Source organism: Alligator mississippiensis, chromosome 10, assembly GCF_030867095.1.
Source record: "Alligator mississippiensis isolate rAllMis1 chromosome 10, rAllMis1, whole genome shotgun sequence".
Classification (NCBI taxonomy): domain Eukaryota; kingdom Metazoa; phylum Chordata; order Crocodylia; family Alligatoridae; genus Alligator; species Alligator mississippiensis.
In genome coordinates, this window is record NC_081833.1 from 48,241,219 (window position 1) to 48,260,378 (window position 19,160).

At 38.1% G+C, this 19,160-nt stretch overlaps 1 protein-coding gene across 7 annotated transcripts in view; it reads right to left on the reverse strand.

The window, feature by feature from the left end:
- The window catches only part of FTO (FTO alpha-ketoglutarate dependent dioxygenase), a 420,744-nt gene that overhangs the window by 275,804 nt on the left and 125,780 nt on the right, over positions 1–19,160 (reverse strand). For all 7 annotated transcript variants that reach the window (XR_009455260.1, XM_006264826.4, XM_019497461.2 and 4 more), the window contains exons 4-5: positions 12,217–12,360; positions 43–122 (exon numbers count right to left, since the gene is read on the reverse strand). Coding sequence is in view for 6 of the 7 variants with exons in the window: in XM_006264826.4 (XP_006264888.3) it covers positions 43–122; positions 12,217–12,360 (224 nt within the window). In the remaining variant the exon portion in view is untranslated. The remainder of the gene's footprint in view (positions 1–42; positions 123–12,216; positions 12,361–19,160) is intronic.

Here is a 19,160-nt window from a genome sequence, read left to right on the forward strand (position 1 = left end):
CCAAGGAGCAAAAAGCAAATCAAGCTTCTCCCTCCTACTCACCTCTGCCACTCTGTGAGTAGAGCTGAACCGAGGTGGCCAGCCAGCCAACACACAGTGCTGATGTGTCATATTGAGGTCATCTGGGGACAGAGTGAAAAATACAATCAATTCCTCTCTACGGAGAAAATTATATTAAAGAGAAAATTTATCCCTGCCATATTTAAGTGCAAGATAATGTACACCACATATTTTGAATAGAAAATAAAGAACCTTGTTTTACAATACATAGCTTTTAAATAATACTACTCCTTTGGGTACAGACAGATGTAATAACTATCAAAAGATACTGAATAAGTATCAAAAGTATATCAAAAGATACTGAAAATAAGCTTTTACAATCCACTGTTAAGTCTACATGATTCTATGTAAATGCAAGTGTAGGAAAATTTCTCCAACTTTAACCATGCTTTATTTAAGGACGAAGTTGGGCAATATAGTTAACTGATATCAGTACAGGTACTGTGCCCACATAACAGTTGATGCAATGCTCCTGAGCAGCAGCTCCCCTGACCCTTTTAAACAAGCTAAAATTATATTTGTCCATAGTCTTAGATCTTTTATATTTATCTTCACTTGTAGATCTCAAGTGCTTAACAGAGGAAGGTAAGAAGATAGAAAAAATTGACACACACATTAAGGGTAGGTGCAGACAGTTGGGGAGGTTAGATCACATACAACATTTTCACCCGATCTAACTTCATTCTCCCAGGTGCAGACCTTACACTTAGAGCACAGACAGAAGTGCAGCTCCCATCTGTAACTCAGAACTATTTCTGCAAAGCATTCTGAGTTACAGCTTTACCCCAGACCAAACAGAAGTTCACTGTTGGTTCCAGGGGGGTGGGGAGTCTAGTTGCCAGCCAGGTTCCCATAGCAATGGGCACAACTGTCTGCCAGTGCTCACTGTTTTCAGAATGGGAGGGGTAAAGGGCAGCACAGGTAGCTCATTCTTGGGGCTCCCCAGCTAGTGTTGAAGGGTGGTGTGGGTGAATAGAAGCTGCCACGCCTTAGGGAGGCTCCAATATACCTGCCCCACCCTCCAGGGGGACCAAAAAACACCCTGACTGAACTTCCTCTACTTCCTTTCCCCCTGCTCCTTTGTAAAACAGTAAGAGATTGGGAGCTCTGACAGACACAAGTTACAAAAGAGGCTACATTTTGAAATGTCTTTATCTGATACTTCATCCAATGAGGGGTCAGATTTTCAAACAATCCATCATTTTTTAAGCTGTCTGGAGCAGTGTACTTGTTTGGTCACAGCTAAAAAAATCCTTTCTGTGGCCAGATCAGGCAAAAATTGTAACTTCTGCCTGCACCCTTAGATCCCCAGTTAGGTCAATCTAAGTGCTAACTGTACACAAGTTCATTAAGGTAAGTTCGTTCTAAAAATGACTGACCCAATCTAAATTAACCCTACCTCAGAGGTAGTCTAACTTAGATTGAGTCTGGCAAGACAGATTTAACTGAACTGCTGTACAGTTTCCAGTGCAGCCCAGCAAGCTGCAAAAGCCCAGCCACTGGCCCGAGCCCCAGCCTTAGGGCTGCATTTTTCCTCCCCCCATACCCTTTGGCACCAGGCTATTTTTAGTAAGTTGGGGTGGGGAAAGGGGCAGGGTTGTTCATCTGGAGGTGGGGGGAAGGGGGAAAGCAGGGTCAGGGAGCTTAAAATACTCCAGCGGGGAGAGATAAAATGCAGTCATGCTTTAGAAACTTGTAAGGGTGATACAATGAGATTCTGCATTTGCTGTCTGTCAGTGACTATCACTCAATTCTCTCTCACATTTCTCAGTTTATAAGAAAGAAGAGGCTTCCCTCCTATGCCCCATAAGGAGAAGTTTTACAAAATATATCTAAGGCTAGAAAACACAAGCCAGAAAGATTGCAACTTGTTTAACATAAGTAACAACCATAGTTGGCTGAACATCAGAATTCTTGTCCTGAAGGGAATTACCATTTTTAAATGATTCTGGAAAAATACTTTTAAAATTTCCCATAGAACAAAAATCGTATAATATTTTTAAAAACAATTTAGAACTCTTTATAAATTGTTATAGATCAGATTGTTTTTGATTTTGAAATCTTTGGACCCTGCAAAATAGGTTTACAGAAACACTTAAAATAAACATATGGAGTAAGCCTAATACATCAATATGGAGAGCTCTCATTTCAATGATTAGAGAAGACCCAAAAAAGACAGTCAGAGAAAATGAAGAAGGAAGTGTTGACCATCACAGAGTAAGAGAGATGGAGGTGGATGAGCAGTAAGAAAACAAGAACAGATAAAAACTCTGGGAAAAAGCCTGGGAGGGAGGGAAGAATGAAAATTCTAGACTTGATTTGGTGGGCAAGAGTGAGACACCTAAGGAAGACAGTTTTGGCTACTGCTTTTTCAAGATGTGAAACAAATCAGGGAGATGCAAGTAAGAGCAGCAAAAACAGGAGATAGCAGAAATATGAACAGAAACAAGATGAGCAAGTTGCTGTTAGAATAGTGTAAGGATAGCTGAATGTGAGGGAAAGAGATGGAAGTAAAAATTACCCCAAGGTAATAAGCGTGGGTATGAGAAAGTGGAAAGTGCTATTTTTAATAGCAATGAAGAAGGCAGGCAGAGAAGGGGACGGGGAAGGGGAGGGAGTTAAGATGATGAAAAGTACTGGTTTTGCCCTGCTACGCTTGAGCTAGCAGCAAGACATCTGGGATGACGCATCTGAAAGAATCAGAGATGCACAACAGTCTTTAAGTCAGATCAGAGTTGAAAGGTAGTTCTGTAAGTCACCACTGCTAATACTGCAAGATAACTGGAATGTGAAAGGCATAGTGATCATCCAGCAAAAAGAAAAGACGGGATCACAGCTAGAGAGCTGCAAGATGATCATAGCAAGAGAAAGATGGAGTAGGGCTCTGGCTATTCAGCCGTGTAAGAAAGGGCTATTTTCAATAAGAAAAGGCCTACATTTTCAGTGGCAACTACTGAGTTTAGATATCAGCTTGAATCACCATCAAGACAAATTTGACGTTTGAAAGTATAAAGGAACATCACACCACCACATAAATATGAAGCACATTCATGGTGTCAAATTTGCATACCCCCAGAAAAATGAGTTTCCCCAAATTCTTAGTCACTTTTGAAAATTTAGGTCATGAGCATTTTTTCTGATCATATTTTATAAAATCCAATGTCCTAGCGTATAGTAGGCTGCACCATGTGTAGAAGCTTAATATGCTACTCCTTCTCCATTAATGAAAACAGATGTGCTTTGAAACTTTTACTATACTTTTTAAGAACTCTGAAGTTCTCAAATTGGCATGTGCATGATGAATAATAATAATTTAGTTGGATATGATTTATTAGTTGTATTTTGCTTGCAAAAACAAGCTGTCTTCTTGTACTGGATTCTATAAAAGTTTTCTTATCATGGATATCAGGAAAAATGCAGGTGGGTGATTTTATCCTTTAACCTTTCTGTTGTTCTGCAACAGAAGAAAACATGAGGACATAACTCATAAACGTTTAAGGAAGAAAAACAAAATGAAACAAAACCACACCCTAACTGGATAGCCACATAACTTTGTATAATTCCACTGACAAACTACTTAAATATCACTAGTATATAACATTTGTGAAATGAACCATTTTAATTTCAGCAAACCATGACATCATTAGTCATGCATACATGACCTCTTTTGACTTCAACATTATCACCTTAAACCATTTGGTTCAAGGAAAAAAAAAACCTAGAACTTAGGTCCTTCTGCTCTGAATGCAAACTGAGTTCACTGCTTAAGCAAAAAGAAGGAAATTATTTGACTTGGTTTCATTTGGAACTTCTGTTCATAAGGACTTAGGCCTAGAAGAGGAGGAATATTATGGGTAAAGGGTCAGTTAGTTACGTTAGTGTGGATCCGTGAAGAGTACACAAAATACACTGGTAGGGATACGTGAAGAATATACAAAAATCCACTAAATATCTTTAGGGGGAAAAAGATAAGGGAAAAAAAACACCTGCCACAGAGAGTGTCAAAAGATAAAATGCCAAATCTTGCAAATGCCTTGGAAAAAATTAAGTCTGGATTTTGAGAAGCAAAGTAAAATATTCACCTATATGAAGAATCAGCACAATGAGCAGATTGCTTAATATTTTCATCCCCATTCAGTACCAATTAATTTAGTGCACTCTGTAGCACATACAGCATTAAAAGTATTACATTTTGATTTGCACCTTCATTCAAACCCTTGGCAACCCTTTCACTGTAGAGCTCTCTCTTCTTGAAATTGCTTCCAACTGTCTCTAATCCTTTATGACTTTAAGAAAGAACCCTGTAATTTTAAGAGTTTATAATTCATCTAGAACTGTAATTGTATAAAAATGGTTGAAGCTTCATGGATCATATGTCTCAAAGAATATTTGAAAAATATATTCCAGTTCTTAAAAGATTACTTCAAAGATTTTCTTGTTTTATATAATGTGGAAAAAAATACCACTTGTTAAATGGGACATTGTATAGTTGGCAGCAATACCATTTATTTAACAGAACATTACATACAAATTATTGTACCATGTTAAAGGTGAGCCAGAACTGCTGCCTTTTTACCTGACCACCCATGCCACGTGCACCACAGCTTTCTTACAATAGTCAGATAACATACAATACATTTGGGAACACCACCAGTTTTAGTTTTGCATAGCTAAGATCTGATTGATAAGATCTGCGAAACCGAAACTCTAAATGATTAATTATCAGTAAACAATTTCAGATACTGGTCCTGCATTGGGACCATGAGGACAGATCTTACCCCTGCAACAGTCCCATTGCAGCAGAAAAAGAGTAGCAGAAAAAGAGTCAGTGCTGAGAAATAGGCATAATTTCCTTTATACTTATATATTTCTCCCATTTCCACAACTTTCTCCCTGCCAGTTTCCAATGACTTGCTTGCCACCTTGATCCACATCCCATTATAGAAACTCTGGCTCAGGCAATTCCACACAAGATAGATTGAAATAAATTAATTACACATATGATTGTGTATAGGTGGCCAAAGGCACCTTAGAAAACAAACAGAGATAAAGGTCGCTAGCTGTGTTAGTCTGAAGTCAGCCAGAAAGTATGGCAGGGAGGCACATTAAACTACTCTGCCAAAAGTTGTCCAGTTCTAGAAGGTGCAGAGTTCTTTCAACTGGTATTGAGTTCACTGAGACTACTGTGCTAGTAGGTTCCTACAATGAGTAAGGGCTTACGTGATAAAGTCCTTGATAACTAATATGTAAAATTAGTTTATACTTATGAGGAATGAGGTCTGTGGCAGAAACACAAACTTGACCACACAGGTCCAGTCTCCTTCCTCCAAAAGTCTTGGGCCAAAGGGATAGGCCTTAAATCTCTCATCTTCTCCATGGGAAAATGCAAAAAGAATAATCTGGCCCCAATCAAGAAATACTTTTAGTTTTAAATGAGAAAAGTGCACACAAACAAAACCCAGAATGAATTAAGAGACTGAACTAAACAAGATGTCAAGGATTTGCCAAAACACATGATCAAAGTTTGGTAACAACAAATATCTTTCTGGGGTTCACAGTCTTCCTAATAATCAAGGAATAAAGCATTTGGATCAAATGTGGAACAGAGAAAGCAAGAACAGGGTGAAAAAAACCACACTCAAGATGCCAAAGAGCACAAACAGTTCAAGTTAATATATGGAAGTACAGGCAGATTAAATGGCTATAAATAGTTTAATGAGCCACTACCATACATGTGGAAGTGTTTCCATTAAATACTTATCTCTAACCACAGCCCAACCCCTGCAATGTGTGCGCCTAACTTCTGGTTCATGCAAATAATTTTTGATACTCCTTGAACTATAATTTGTTCAAAGAGAAAAGAAAAGAAAAGAAAAGAAAAGAAAAGAAAAGAAAAGAAAAGAAAAGAAAAGAAAAGAAAAGAAAAGAACGCCATCAAGTTCTTCTTCAAGCTGCTGTAAACCCCTAACCTTCAAGCCACATTTGATCTATGGGAAACAGCTGTGGAAAAGTAAATATTCACCCTTTGAAAAAGTCCAGAATGTATTTTTGTTAAGTATGTTTTGAAGTCACAGTAGGGAAATCAGTGAAAATTGTAAATCTGCTTGCAAATCTAGTTGCATCTAAGTCTAAGATTAGGGGAAAGATTCCAATTTAATAGTAAGACTATGACAACCCTAGTTAAGCATGCTCTAGGGCAAAGCAGATGGGGCCCTTCGCTCATGTCCACGCATAGTGGATTTATTGCATGCACCCAACACGTTTTGTATTAGACACCCCTTGACTGTGTACTTGAGACAGCAGGGTTCAGCATGCACTTCCTCTGCAGACCAATATATTATTCTAAATTAGGCTAAACTGTTTCCGTTTCTCAAGTGCTATAAAGTTCAGATTTCAGTTATCAGGCAGCAGGTTTGCAGTCCTTCTGCAGGACTATTTTTCCATGTTAGGGAAAACAAAGCTGAAAAAAGATAATTCCATATTGAAACAAACTTTCTCTTTATGAAATCAAAAAGCTTTTTATTACTATGACATCATAATTAGATTAATATAATGAGATTTGACAAAAAATATAAAGATGAAAATGTGATTTAATAAAATTGTGAATTTTATCTGAAGAAGAGATGAAAAAGCAATTGCAAGTCTATCATTAAAAGATCTCATTTTTAACAAACTCTACTCAGGATAACAAAGAACCATATTATAGAAACGTCCATGGGGAGGGAGAGGGCCCCAAGGGGGCACTAAAATTCACATTTTGAAAGACTTCTTTTTTAAATGGGAAATTTGCAATACTGCATAAAAACCACTTCAGAGGCCTGTGGAAACAGTACATTTAGAATCTTATTATTAACGTTTTTGCTATTAAGATGGCCACAACCAAAGTACAGTGCAGAACAACAAAATTAAATGGAAGATTCTTTCCTTCTAGGCTAATGGAGTTTCTGCATTTTACAATCTGCATTTGCAGGTGTCATCGTTAATAATATCAATATTTACTAACTTTTCAAGCTATGTTGTTTATGAGACATCAAGCTACTTTCTGCGTACAATAAACTAGAAAGAGTGACAATATCCAAGTACCACTGCAGAATAACTGCTGATAAATGCTGACTTGTAGGTGAAAAATCATGCACGGAATATGGTATCTTTCACCGAAAGGCCTAAAAAAGCTTATGTAAAATAGTTACGCATTGTACCATTTTCCAAATGGGAAAACAGACATAGTGACTTGCCAAGGTTACACAAATCCAGCACAATTGGGAGAAGTACCCTCAAATTCTGTCCATCAGTCCTATACTTTGCCATTGGGTGATGTCAGAATGGCGAACCATGAACTAAACAACAAATCCTTTCAGCTTTTTCACCGTTTTTTGTAATCATGGTAAAATCATTTTTACACATGCTCTTGGACACGGCACCAGGCACTTTAACTAGCGAGCTGTGCTAATTAAAAGCACCTGTGCATCACATGCATCAGCGACCCCACGCTGAAAAAGTGGCAGTGCAGTGCTTTGAACTAAAGCTTATTGGATGTGTTTTATTTCAAAGTGCCCTGCCACCATTTTGTCAGAGTGGAGATGCACCATAACGCTAATGCACAAGGCTGCTGGAGCGCGTCAATTTCCATGCTCAAGCAGACTCAATTAAGTGAGTCTGCCCCAATGCACTGGATTTCCAGCGCATCAAAGCAGGCTTCCCGCATGTGTGTAGGAGCCCATAGCTTATTGAGAAGATGGGACTCTGGAATGTGCACTATATGCAGAATCTCAGGATAAATTAACTAAAACTTGGTTCTTGCTATCACTTTACCTACTAAATTTCTATAATTTAAAACTCCAAATATTTTGGACTATTTTCTCAGATACCATCTCCAAACATGTACTCTCTCTTAAAATAGCAACTTGCAAAAGAAAAACCATGAAAAAATAAAAATACGCTAAGGATGATATAAGTGCCTTTATTATGGGTTACTAACACGTATTTTAAGTAATCTATTTCAACTAATAAAAACTAATAAATTAGCCATGATTTATTAGAAACATACTGGAGGGGTTAGACATTTCTGTAATAATTTTTCTGTTTAAAAAAAAGAAATCAAACCTATGTTTCTCTTAAAAATGCAAAAAGGTAACTGTAAATGATAGAGAAATCTAAAGGAGAGTGCCTAACATCCATTCCACAGATGTCCAAACACTAGTTGCTCTGAAATATTGGTTGGAAAGAATGATTTAACTGGAAAAAATGTTAATAGGCCTGGTTTCTTCACCTCAACATGATCAAGATGTTCTTAGGTGTTAAATAAAATAACATTGTGACCTGTCCTTTATACAACATTTCCAAACAGTGTCTGAGCTACAGCATAAAGTTAACTCTTATCAGGGGAATAAGGAATGGCTTTACCATTTAAAAAATTAGTCAACTATAATTTACAGTACTAGAAAGCTCTGTACAAAAAACACTGAAGATAAACATTTCATTCCACAATTTGTCTTCTGAGTATGCTTGCCAACAAGGCTGATTAGGCACAAATTTTACAGTCAACAAGAATTAGGTGATCATACCTATCTGATGTTAAAACAACAATAGCACAAAGATGGGTTTGTAGGCACTCTCAGCTGCCACATATCTTTCACTTTGATTTAAGAAATGTCTCTGGCTGTTAGTCTATTTCTTCTAACAAATGCAGGGTAAGCGAGGCATATCTTTTCCAGCACAATACTAAAGGTTTTTAAAGAAGTCCTTGATGTGATCTGCGAGCTGCTCAACTTTGAAAGTATTTGAAGAACTCAGACACTACTTTCTACTTTCCACTACATAAGTGCTACTGAGTTAACCACAAGGGACAGGGTTGTTCAGAGAAGCTAACGACACAACTTAATATTAGATGTCTGTGTGTAGTGTGAACAATTTTCTCCTTTTTTTTTTTTTTTAAAGGTTTAGCTTTACTTTATACAGAATAGGAACCAATGTAAAGGAAAAGGGGCGCTTCAATTAAAGCTTATCGGAAGAGCTTTAACTCAAGTATCATTTTGAAGTGCAGAGATGCCGATACATGAGTTGTGGAAGTGCTTAAATTAGAGCACCTTTTGGAGCCACTAGTACAGGCAATCACTGTAGTGTTATAGATGAGATGCTCCTGGTGGGATTCCGTTATGATTCATATGGAATGGGATTTAAATAAAGGAAGCCAAGAATAAAGATCTTGGTCTTGTTCCTCTAAAACTCATTTACATTCCCAGACTTTATACCCTTGCTATGTTACCAAAGAGGATTTAAAAAAATGGAGTGGGGGGGGGAGAGAATGGGGTTGGGACAACAAGTATCAAAGTTATGCCCAAAACTAAGTGGCCCATTGGACCAGCATAATTGGCTACAGTTTCTGTAGCCAATGGGAGTCAAAGGAATACTATATGTCTACCATCATAGCCAGCTACTTTTGATTACCCAGACCAAATATCCAGTTACCTATTTACAGCTGGGTCAATTGGAGGCAGCCTTCAATATGATTCCACAGGGACCTTGAGCTCACACCTCAGGACCTGCAGTAAGAGCTTAAGCACTCTGCCAGCATACCCCTTATCAAAGCTACAGCAGTGTGGCTACAAAAAAAAAAAAAAAAAGCCCAGTTTTACTTTTTATTTTTTTATTCTTCACATCATAGGACACTGGTTCTCAACATTGTTAGACTCCAGGCACCCCCTCAGAAAATGTCAGCTCTTACTTTTCACTCATTTTTTGACAACAGAAAAATAACAGAGTAATTCCTTTTTTTCCTTTTTTCTTCAGAAAGACCACAGCAGGTCAGAATGTTTTTGGATTCTAGACCCTATTTGAAACAGGAGACACTGGATTCTGTGGCGGCGAGAAGCCCCCACAGGTGCCAAAGGGGCTGGGGGAAACTCTGAGAGCCCCCGCGGGGAACAAACAGGCCTCCCACACCCCAGAAAACTTACCTTTTAGAATGCAGCCGAAGCCAGAACCGGAGCCACGGCTGTGTGAGCCAGCATTACGCTGGCTCTTTAATCAGCTACTCCTGAGGCGAGGGAGCACTGAGCTGATTGCGGCGGCTGGGGACGCCACTGCGGGAAACTTAAAAACGCCACTGGAAGCCGGCAGGGGGAAGAGAGGGAGAGAGAACCAGCTGGGAGCACGCCAGGCAGGTGATGACTCCTGAAGCTGGCAGGATCGTAGCTGCAGTTGCTGCACCTGCACTTGGTGCAAGGGGAGCAGCATCCTGGCATTAGGCTGGGGAAGACCGATCCCCGGCTGCCTCAATTTTGGATTCCATAGGAGCATCTCTCTCCCTGAGAGAAAGATGCAAGATCACAGGAGCCCAGCCCTCTGGCACCAGAGTCTGGGGGCTCCAGTTGCCCTAACATCCAGGCAAACCGGTGCCAAAGCTGATGCCTGACCCCTTAGTAAAGGGGTTAACAGGGATGGCGGAACAACAGAAGCAACACCCAAGCGGTTGGTGAGTGGACGGGGTATAGGGGAGGCATAGCCCCAAGGAACATTGCGGCACAAACGTGAGTACCTCTGTCACCAGGTCACCCGAGAAGAACACCACTGAACCCTTCCTTTCACCCAGTACCAGCAAATTGTGGCAGGCAAGTTGAGGGAGCACTCAGGTAAAGGGGGACAGGATGGTACTCACCACGCCCACTAGAGACACCACAGATTCCTATTTGAAATCTCTGGGTTTATCTTGTGAATCGTACATACATTTTAACAGACCTAACAGTGCTAGTATTGCATGGCACTCCACAGCACCCTTAGAAGGATTTCATGGTAAACAAAGGTGTCACAGCACCTGGGATGAGAATCCTCATCGTAGGCATTGGGGCTCCTTATTTAACAACCACAGCTTAAGATTCTCTGCTCAGTTATGTACACCTTTAATAAATACACAATACTGGCAAATAATATACTTGAATATATACTGGCCAAAGTATTAACAGCATGACCAACACAAATACACACACCCATGCAAGCCCAAGGCAGTATAAGGAAACATCATGACACATCAAGGTGTCTGGAACTTAAAAAGAGAGAGAGAGAGAGAGAGAAAGCAGGAAGATTCTCAGCTAGTACACAGGTATAAGTCATTCTGCTCCCTAGACTTCAGAGTTGGAAAGATTTTGTAATAAGACAGTTAGGTATGTAGTAGGACCGTGCGAAGCTTTGGTTCCTGATTCAATTTGGTGAAGATTTGGCCCAATTTGGTGGCCAAATCTCCAAATCGAATCAGGAGACCCTTTAATCTCTCCAAATCAAATCGGAACCCTCTGAATCGATTCAGAGAGATTCAGAAAGATTTGGCGATTCGGACATAGACACAGCTTTTAATATTTTTTCTATGTACATCAAGGTACCAGGCGGCTCGTGAATGCTGCAATGCTGGGGCAGATGGAACATCCCACAGGAGCACAGGGGGCTCCCTAGTGCGTTCGGCAGCAGACCCGGAAGTGGATCAGAAGCTGGGGATCCCACGTGCTCCTGTGGGACGCTCCATCCACCCAACCATCATAGTGTTTACAAGCTGTGCCTAATACTTTGATGTATGTAGAAAAAACATTTAAAGCTGTGTCTATGGCCGAATCACTGATTCTGCAAATCAGCATCGAATCTTCAGATTTGGATTTGGCCGAATCAAATTGGGACAGTGATCTGAATCAACGAATCGAATCACTGCCCCCAATTTGGGCCGAATCCAAATCTGAATCTAATACAGCACATTTCACACACCCCTAGTATATAGTTATTGTTTCCCAGGACAACTCTGTACAGAAAAGAGGAAGAGAGCACTAAAAAAGGAAAAAACTTTCAATCCCATCTGTGTTGAAACCTAACCCAAACTGGTATTTTGTGCACTACCTTAGGAAAGGCTCAACAGGCTGTGTATGATAAAGGATTGTATACCACAAAGAGGAACACGAAGCAGGGAGAATGAGAAAAGCCAAAGGAAAATGGAGCTAGGGCGATTCAAAATACATATAAGATATAATTAAAATTACACAGTTTGACCAAAATCCTCAATTGTTAAAAATCAGAACAATCCTACTGATGCCAACAGAGGCAAGATGATTTATACCAATTGAGAGCCTAGCACTCTATTTTCAATATACATTTGTCTTGCTAGTCTTTCAAAATTACCCAGCATAAAGTAGCAGTCTCCTGGGTGAAGGGGTAATGCTAATCCAGGCGTCTTTATGTCCCATGCAATCTTCAGACCCGCATGCCAAACAGCTGGGTCTCGCCCTCTCGAATCCTGTAGTTGATTTCTGTTAATCACAGGATCTATAAAGACAAAAGTAGGGGAATGGGGAGATGGAACAAAAAAAAAAAAGACAGGATTAAAGCTATACAAAACAAAGTTGGTTTTAAGAGTACAAGCCCAATTAGGTTAGCCACTGGGTCCAATTCTCCTTTGACCAAAACCTTGAGAGCAATCATTGTACTCTTTCTACTGTAATCAACATGAGTGTAAAATGGTACTATATCAGAATGGTAGGATTTTGCACCAAGTGTTGCACTAGCACAAATGTTTATTCAATGAACTGGGGAATGAAGAATCAGGACAATCAAGCTTTTCTTCATATGCTGGAATACTGAAATAATATTCTGGCCCACTTCTAATTCGTATATAGATAATTAAACCCATATATGTATACATGTTAACATAATATAGAACTGGTTACATAACACTTAGAAGGGGAAAGAGTTTCTATTACCAGTTTGGGCCAAGTGTTTCAAAGCACTTTACAAGCAATTACATTTTTCTAATTATTATTCTACCTTTACCATAGCACAAACTGAGGCGCAGCAAGGCTGGATGATCTACACATGGACATACAATAGTTCACAGCACTGAGGAGAGAACCTTTGGACCCTTTTTCCCATCCTCTTCTCAAATTATTAGACTACTAAAACATGATAGCATTATTTTTTTTATCATTAAACAACATGTTTGTTAAGATAAAAAAAAAAAAAAATCACAATAATCCATTACAATGGAAACGTATTTAGAGCTTAATCCCTAACTACAGCTATTTTCAGAAGCTTAGAGCAGTACAGTATAAAGTCAAAGATACAGTTGGCATTTATAATATAGTACTTGGAAGCTATGCTATAATAGTTCTATGGCTAATGTAATAGCATTTTGTCTGGGGAAAGAAGAAGTTTTAATGAAAAATTGGCACTGAATTGCCCTCAGTGGTTAGTAATAATCAACAACTGCACGTGGCATGCCTAATTATTGTTTTAAAATTATTAATTGGCTGAATATATCAGTTTGACTGTCATTCAAGATATGCTTTGCTGTAATGATTTTTGTAAACTTAAATGCTTAATTATTTTAAAACAAAAATTACTCAAAAAAAGATTTATAACTTTCATTATTCTATGCACACATAAAGAGTAGCATTGACCTCATACTTTCAAAATATTCAAGTCATTCATCACATATGGCTACCACAGTGTTTATTTAGTTGAAGGAAGGCTTTAATAGTTAATAAAGTCCCAATCATTTTCCAGGTGATTTAAATTCGGCTTAAATTCTGGAACCAAAAAGCAAAAATGAAACATCTCAGAAACTAAACCTGAAGCTATTCAAGCAAAACATTCATGGTAAGATCAGCTCCCACATCTCTGTCCCTAACTACTGTTTTTTCCATTTTGCTGGAGCTTTGGCTCAAGATCAGCACACTGCTCTAGGCTGTTCTATCAAGGAGTACTCAAATGAGAAAACAAGAACTAGCAAATACTATGAGAAAAATCAATACTAAAGTCTTTCAGGGGCTTTCCCATTTTCTGACCTGTTCAGATAAATCGTAACTTAATTTAAGAAAAAATGCTTTCTGAAAACTGCAAATGGGATGGCTTTCAAGGCATTTTTAATGCAATATATCATGGATATTATAAAAAAGTAACCTTCATGGGTTAACTCTGTTATGCTTCTTTCCCATTCACTTTGGCAGCAGCACTGTTCACAATATGGCACCAATAAAATATAGAACTACAATCAGAGACAACAATTTCAATCAAAGTTTCCTGGGGTCTCCTCATAAATCCAGCACCTTTGGAATGTGCTCGTTAAAATGACTTATTTTTTTTTGCAGTTTGATAAATTTTTTATTGCTTAAGTACAGAGTTCAAATGCAGCTCATAGACTCCCTTTCTCTACGTTCCCAATGAGTGCACCTTATAATTATCTGCAGCAATTGAAACTGATTATTCCTACCATGTTATTTTGGAAACAAATGGAAGCAAGCTGCTACTTGCTTTTAAATGTGAGCTACCCCAAAGTGACAGAAAAGGCTTCTTAACATCTGTAGTATATCCTTAAGTTCTGCTGGCATGGAGAACTTATAAAAGTGTGTGTCACACCTTAAACACCAATAAGCTCATATATTAGCTTAGACAACTGTGGTTCTTATGTAAGTGAAAACATTTGGATGTTTCCATTTCTACAACTAAACTGTAGATACTATTGAGTAAGTCATATGGGCCTTGCATATACGTAGCATTGTTAAGTCTAATATATTGTTATTTATTTTGAAACAAACTATACAGAAATAGCTAGATTTAGCAATATTTAATAATAACAAAACAAAACTTTCCTCGGCTATTGACCCCACCCAATAAAGGATTGTAGAATTTGGCTTGCAAGAATTAGGTTGCTCAGATTCAAAGTGAAATGCTTCCACAAGGTAACAATTGTTTGCACTGGTAGCACATCATCCAACCCATAATTAAGGAATCAATTGTCCAAGGGAAAACATTGTGGCTAAAGTAAAATTTGGCCAGGAGCCAGGCCTCACACCCTAAGCTGGAATTTCAGTGGCAGCCCAAACCCCAAATCTTGAATTTGCCCTTACTGGTTTTGGGGTTATGACTGGATCCAGAACAGTAAAGGGGTTTCTTTTTCTAGTTCTATTTGCTTATTGTCCCATGATCGTGGAAGTCTTGCAAATGTAACTGACATTAAGAAGCTTGTAATTTGGAAGAAATTCTGAGAGTTTTTGCCATGCAAATTCAAATACTCCTCATTTCAGCCTTGAACTAGAATGTGAAACCATATCTTAAATCAAATGCAAGCTCCTTTGCCTATCTTCTGCCAACTCTATATGAAAAGAAGAAAAAAAGTGTTCAATATTTGCTTTGGTCATTGACCCCAACTGTCCCGAATGCAGAACAAAGGATTTTAAAATATGCCTACTGTAGGCATACATACAATATATGATGAAGACAGACACAAGAATCAATTTCCTGTATAAGAAAATCGTCCTGATTTCACACAAACTAAGACTCCACCTGCACCCAGTTCTACCCACTCAGCTCATCTTCCCAGAGAAGTCTTGAGAGAGAGATAGAGAGAACTATAAATTGAAAGTCAATATATCTAGCCCCTTATGGACCAATGAAAAAAAGCAAATTCCTAATTAAGGGCTTCTATTAAAAACAGCTCACCCAACAGCTCTTCCTAAATTGTACCATGTCAAATGCCTTCATCACAAAGGCAATGGTACTGAATATGGAGAAAGTGGTTTATGAGATCTCAGTGAGTAACCACATAAGACTGCATAGCACACTTTAAAACAGACTGAAAAACAAACTGAAGGCTGTATTAATGAAACATGGGCCTTTTATCACAAGACCCCAACAGGTGTGTAGTTTAATTCTTCACTAGGTGAAATGTCTGTGTGGTCCTGAAGTATAGCTGCATACACAGCACATTATAATAATTCAACCTGGAGGTGACCAAGTATTTACTTCTGTGGGCTGCATCCTCACCAAACACAAATGATTAGAAACACGCTTCTGGCCACTGCTGCAGTCTTGGCCTCTAAGTTTCTAATAAAAGCCACAGGTTGTGAACTTGAGTGATAAATGGCAACACATGATTAAATCAAGGGAACCAATATCAGTTCATGTATTGTGACTGGTTATTTCCTCAGCCAAAGAAGAAAGCTCAGTCTTTTTCTGGATTGGGTCAAAGCCAGCTCACTCTTTTCTAAGCACTGACCATGGTCAAACGATAGGTAAACTGAGCATCTGAGTTCAGTGAAAGAGATACAGAAGTAGGTGTTAGTTGCATGCTTGGGGAACTGCTCCCTGACTGGACTTACATATAATATATACAGGAAAGGTAAGTAACCAGAACCTTGCTGTTGCCCTTTAAAGCAGAAAGATGAACAAGTATTTGATGGGGGGGGGGGGGTGTTCTGCTCAATTTCTACATAGCAACAGCATGATAATTAGAACCTTCTATATACTATATACAGAACTTCCACCATTCAGTGCTCTACCCATCTTTTGAAAAAGATTATGTTTTAAAATAAATAAATAGGCAACCAGGATGTAATTTATACTTTTGTTCCAGCATCCATCTGATTTGTTGACACTGAAGTCTTATCAACTTGGAAGTGGAGTAGAAAGGAAGGATCTAAAGTAAAAATCCTACATATCAAAAATAAAAATCCTACCAGATTACCAACAAAGAATTATGGAAACATTTTCTCATCTCTAAATTGGTAAGGGAGAGAAATCTTATTAATGTTCTTAATGAAGGTGTGATCAATAAAACTAACACTAATTAATTTCCTTTTGAACAAAAGCTAACAATGTTATAGAGCTGCTGTTAAATAAACTTTTCCTAAGTTCCATTGCTGTTGCTAGATAGTGGTTGGTTTGTTGAATCATAACACTTCTGGTATTAGTATCCAGTGAATATTATTTGTCATACTGTAAAAATTCCTACTCAGTAACCTGTACCAATTAAATGGCATATAAAGGGATCACTGGTCAATTATAAATCTGTAGGATCATTCTAGTTATAAAGTACTTAACCAATGAGGAAATGGTCAATGTCGAACCTCTTTTTCTTTCCCAATTACAGAGAAAATGATATGGCAGCCATTAAGTTTAGCAAAGAAACGTAGCTTTCAAAAATAATAGTGTGTTGATAAACACAAAGTGTACTTTATGAAAGTAAAAAGTAATGGTTCTCTCAAAATCATCCATTACTGCAGTTAATCACCGGTTTGTTAAACTGTTAAACATTAACTTGTCAGATAACAGATCCAGTTGTTTATTACTGTAAGAGATTTACACAGCTAGTAGGCCTTGTTTGGCAGCAGGCCAAACAAAATACAATGAAGTATCCAAAGGAAAATTCATTTTCTAACCTCAAAATCATCATGTGAAAATCCCAGATAAAAGAAAGCTAGAAATTTCAGATTATTTCATAATTTTCCATCTCCTTTCCAACTGCTACATTAATTCAGGACTTTAAATATCCTCCTTGAACTGCCTAGTCAACTGAGAAGAGGGATAGCATTTCCCAGAAGATCAGTGCTGACCTAGAAAAAAAGCCCTCTAGTCAAGCTCACTCATTTTAAAATTATTTTACTTTTATATTTAATGTTATTTAGAAAATATAAACGTAGCTATTGCTTGAATTAGCATTTAGTGAAAGATCTTATTTTTTGTTCAAACTGTCTCCCAAAAGAAATTGTTACGAAATAGTTTTCAACACTTTAAAAAGAAAATATGCACTCTATCAATTAGCCTTCAGTCATCTTCTAGGATGTCAAAAGCAACTGCTATTAGTGAAGATCAAAGTATCAAGTGTCTAACTGTTCCTTTACAAACAAGAGACATTAAAACAAACAAACAAACAAACAAACAAACAGTAAGATGCGTTAATTAGAATGTGTTAAATAATTTTAAAAGAATAAAAATTAACTGTGTATTAAAACGTAAAATATAAAATGAAATACTAAATATCCAAATGAAATAAATTAAAACAAAAAGCCAAGTTGGCCAGCCAGTACACACATCAAACAGCAGGACAGCTTAGAAAGCCAGGAAGAGGATGCCCTTGCTTCTTAGGTCCCCTGACTTCTGGTACATCATGGCTGCCATAGAAGTCTGTAAATCAGAGGACCCAGCCTGCCTATACAGGTTGTCAAGCAGCCCAACAGCTCAGAGATTCCTAGCTTGCAAACAAGCTGTTATATCAAGAGAGCTGGCACAAATCCTTGCCTGCCACAGAACAGGAAGCCCTAGTCCTATTTCAGCCCTATCAGGGTGGGTAGACAGGGAAGCAGGCAGACAAGATAGGCAGGCAGGCAAATGAATTGGGGAATAAACAAGGCTCCACTGGAATTTCAAAAGAAGAATCAACATGCCTAATTTCTGATAGAATTTCAAAAGAACCAACAGTTTATCAGGTAACTTCTGTTGCAGCAAATCAACGTTTTCCAACGAAAAACCATTCCACCAAAAAAATTCTGACCAGTTTTACTCTGTCGGGCACAGGTTCATTCTTTTCATCCAATGTACTGGCAGGGACAATCGATCTCACTTTTAATAAAATGAACTAGAGATGACTGGGTTTTAAAAGCCAAACAGTCTCTGTTTACTGGTTTGAGGATGAGAATTGGAATCAGGAGGTGTGTTCCAGTCAAGACTTGCTGTATAACCATAATAGGAAAGTTACTTTGACTCTGCAGACCATCTTCAGATGGTTCCTCAGCCTGAGGAAGAATATTTGTACCCACAAGCTTGCAAAGAAAAAATTTTCCAATTATTTGAGGTGGTATAATAAAAGATATCTTGTCTGACTTTGACTCTGAGCATTTCAGTTACCCTACTTGTATAGCAGGCATGATAATAAATATTTTCCAATTGAGCATATGGCTGATTTTTTGCAAATGAAGAGTACACTAAAAGTGCAAAAATATTATGTTGTTATTGGTAAGTATATTAGAGTATTACTACTGTTCACAACTGCCAAATGTTTAAGCTATAAAAAGGAATGTCAGGCAGGCCAAAAAGGAACAATATTATATTCTCTGAAATCAGTTGAACATGCAGATGAAGGAAGGGAAGCAAAAAAAAAAAAAAAAGGCAGCATCCCGCAACAATATTATTTTCTCAATAGCAGTAACTTTAAAAAATAGCCCATTTATTTTCTAAATCCAAGTAGTAATTGGATATATCTCTACATAATAGCTTCATCACAGTCAAACTACTGACAAACTATATTTGACAAACAATCTGAGCACAGAGAACTTTTTTTTTTAATGCTTCCT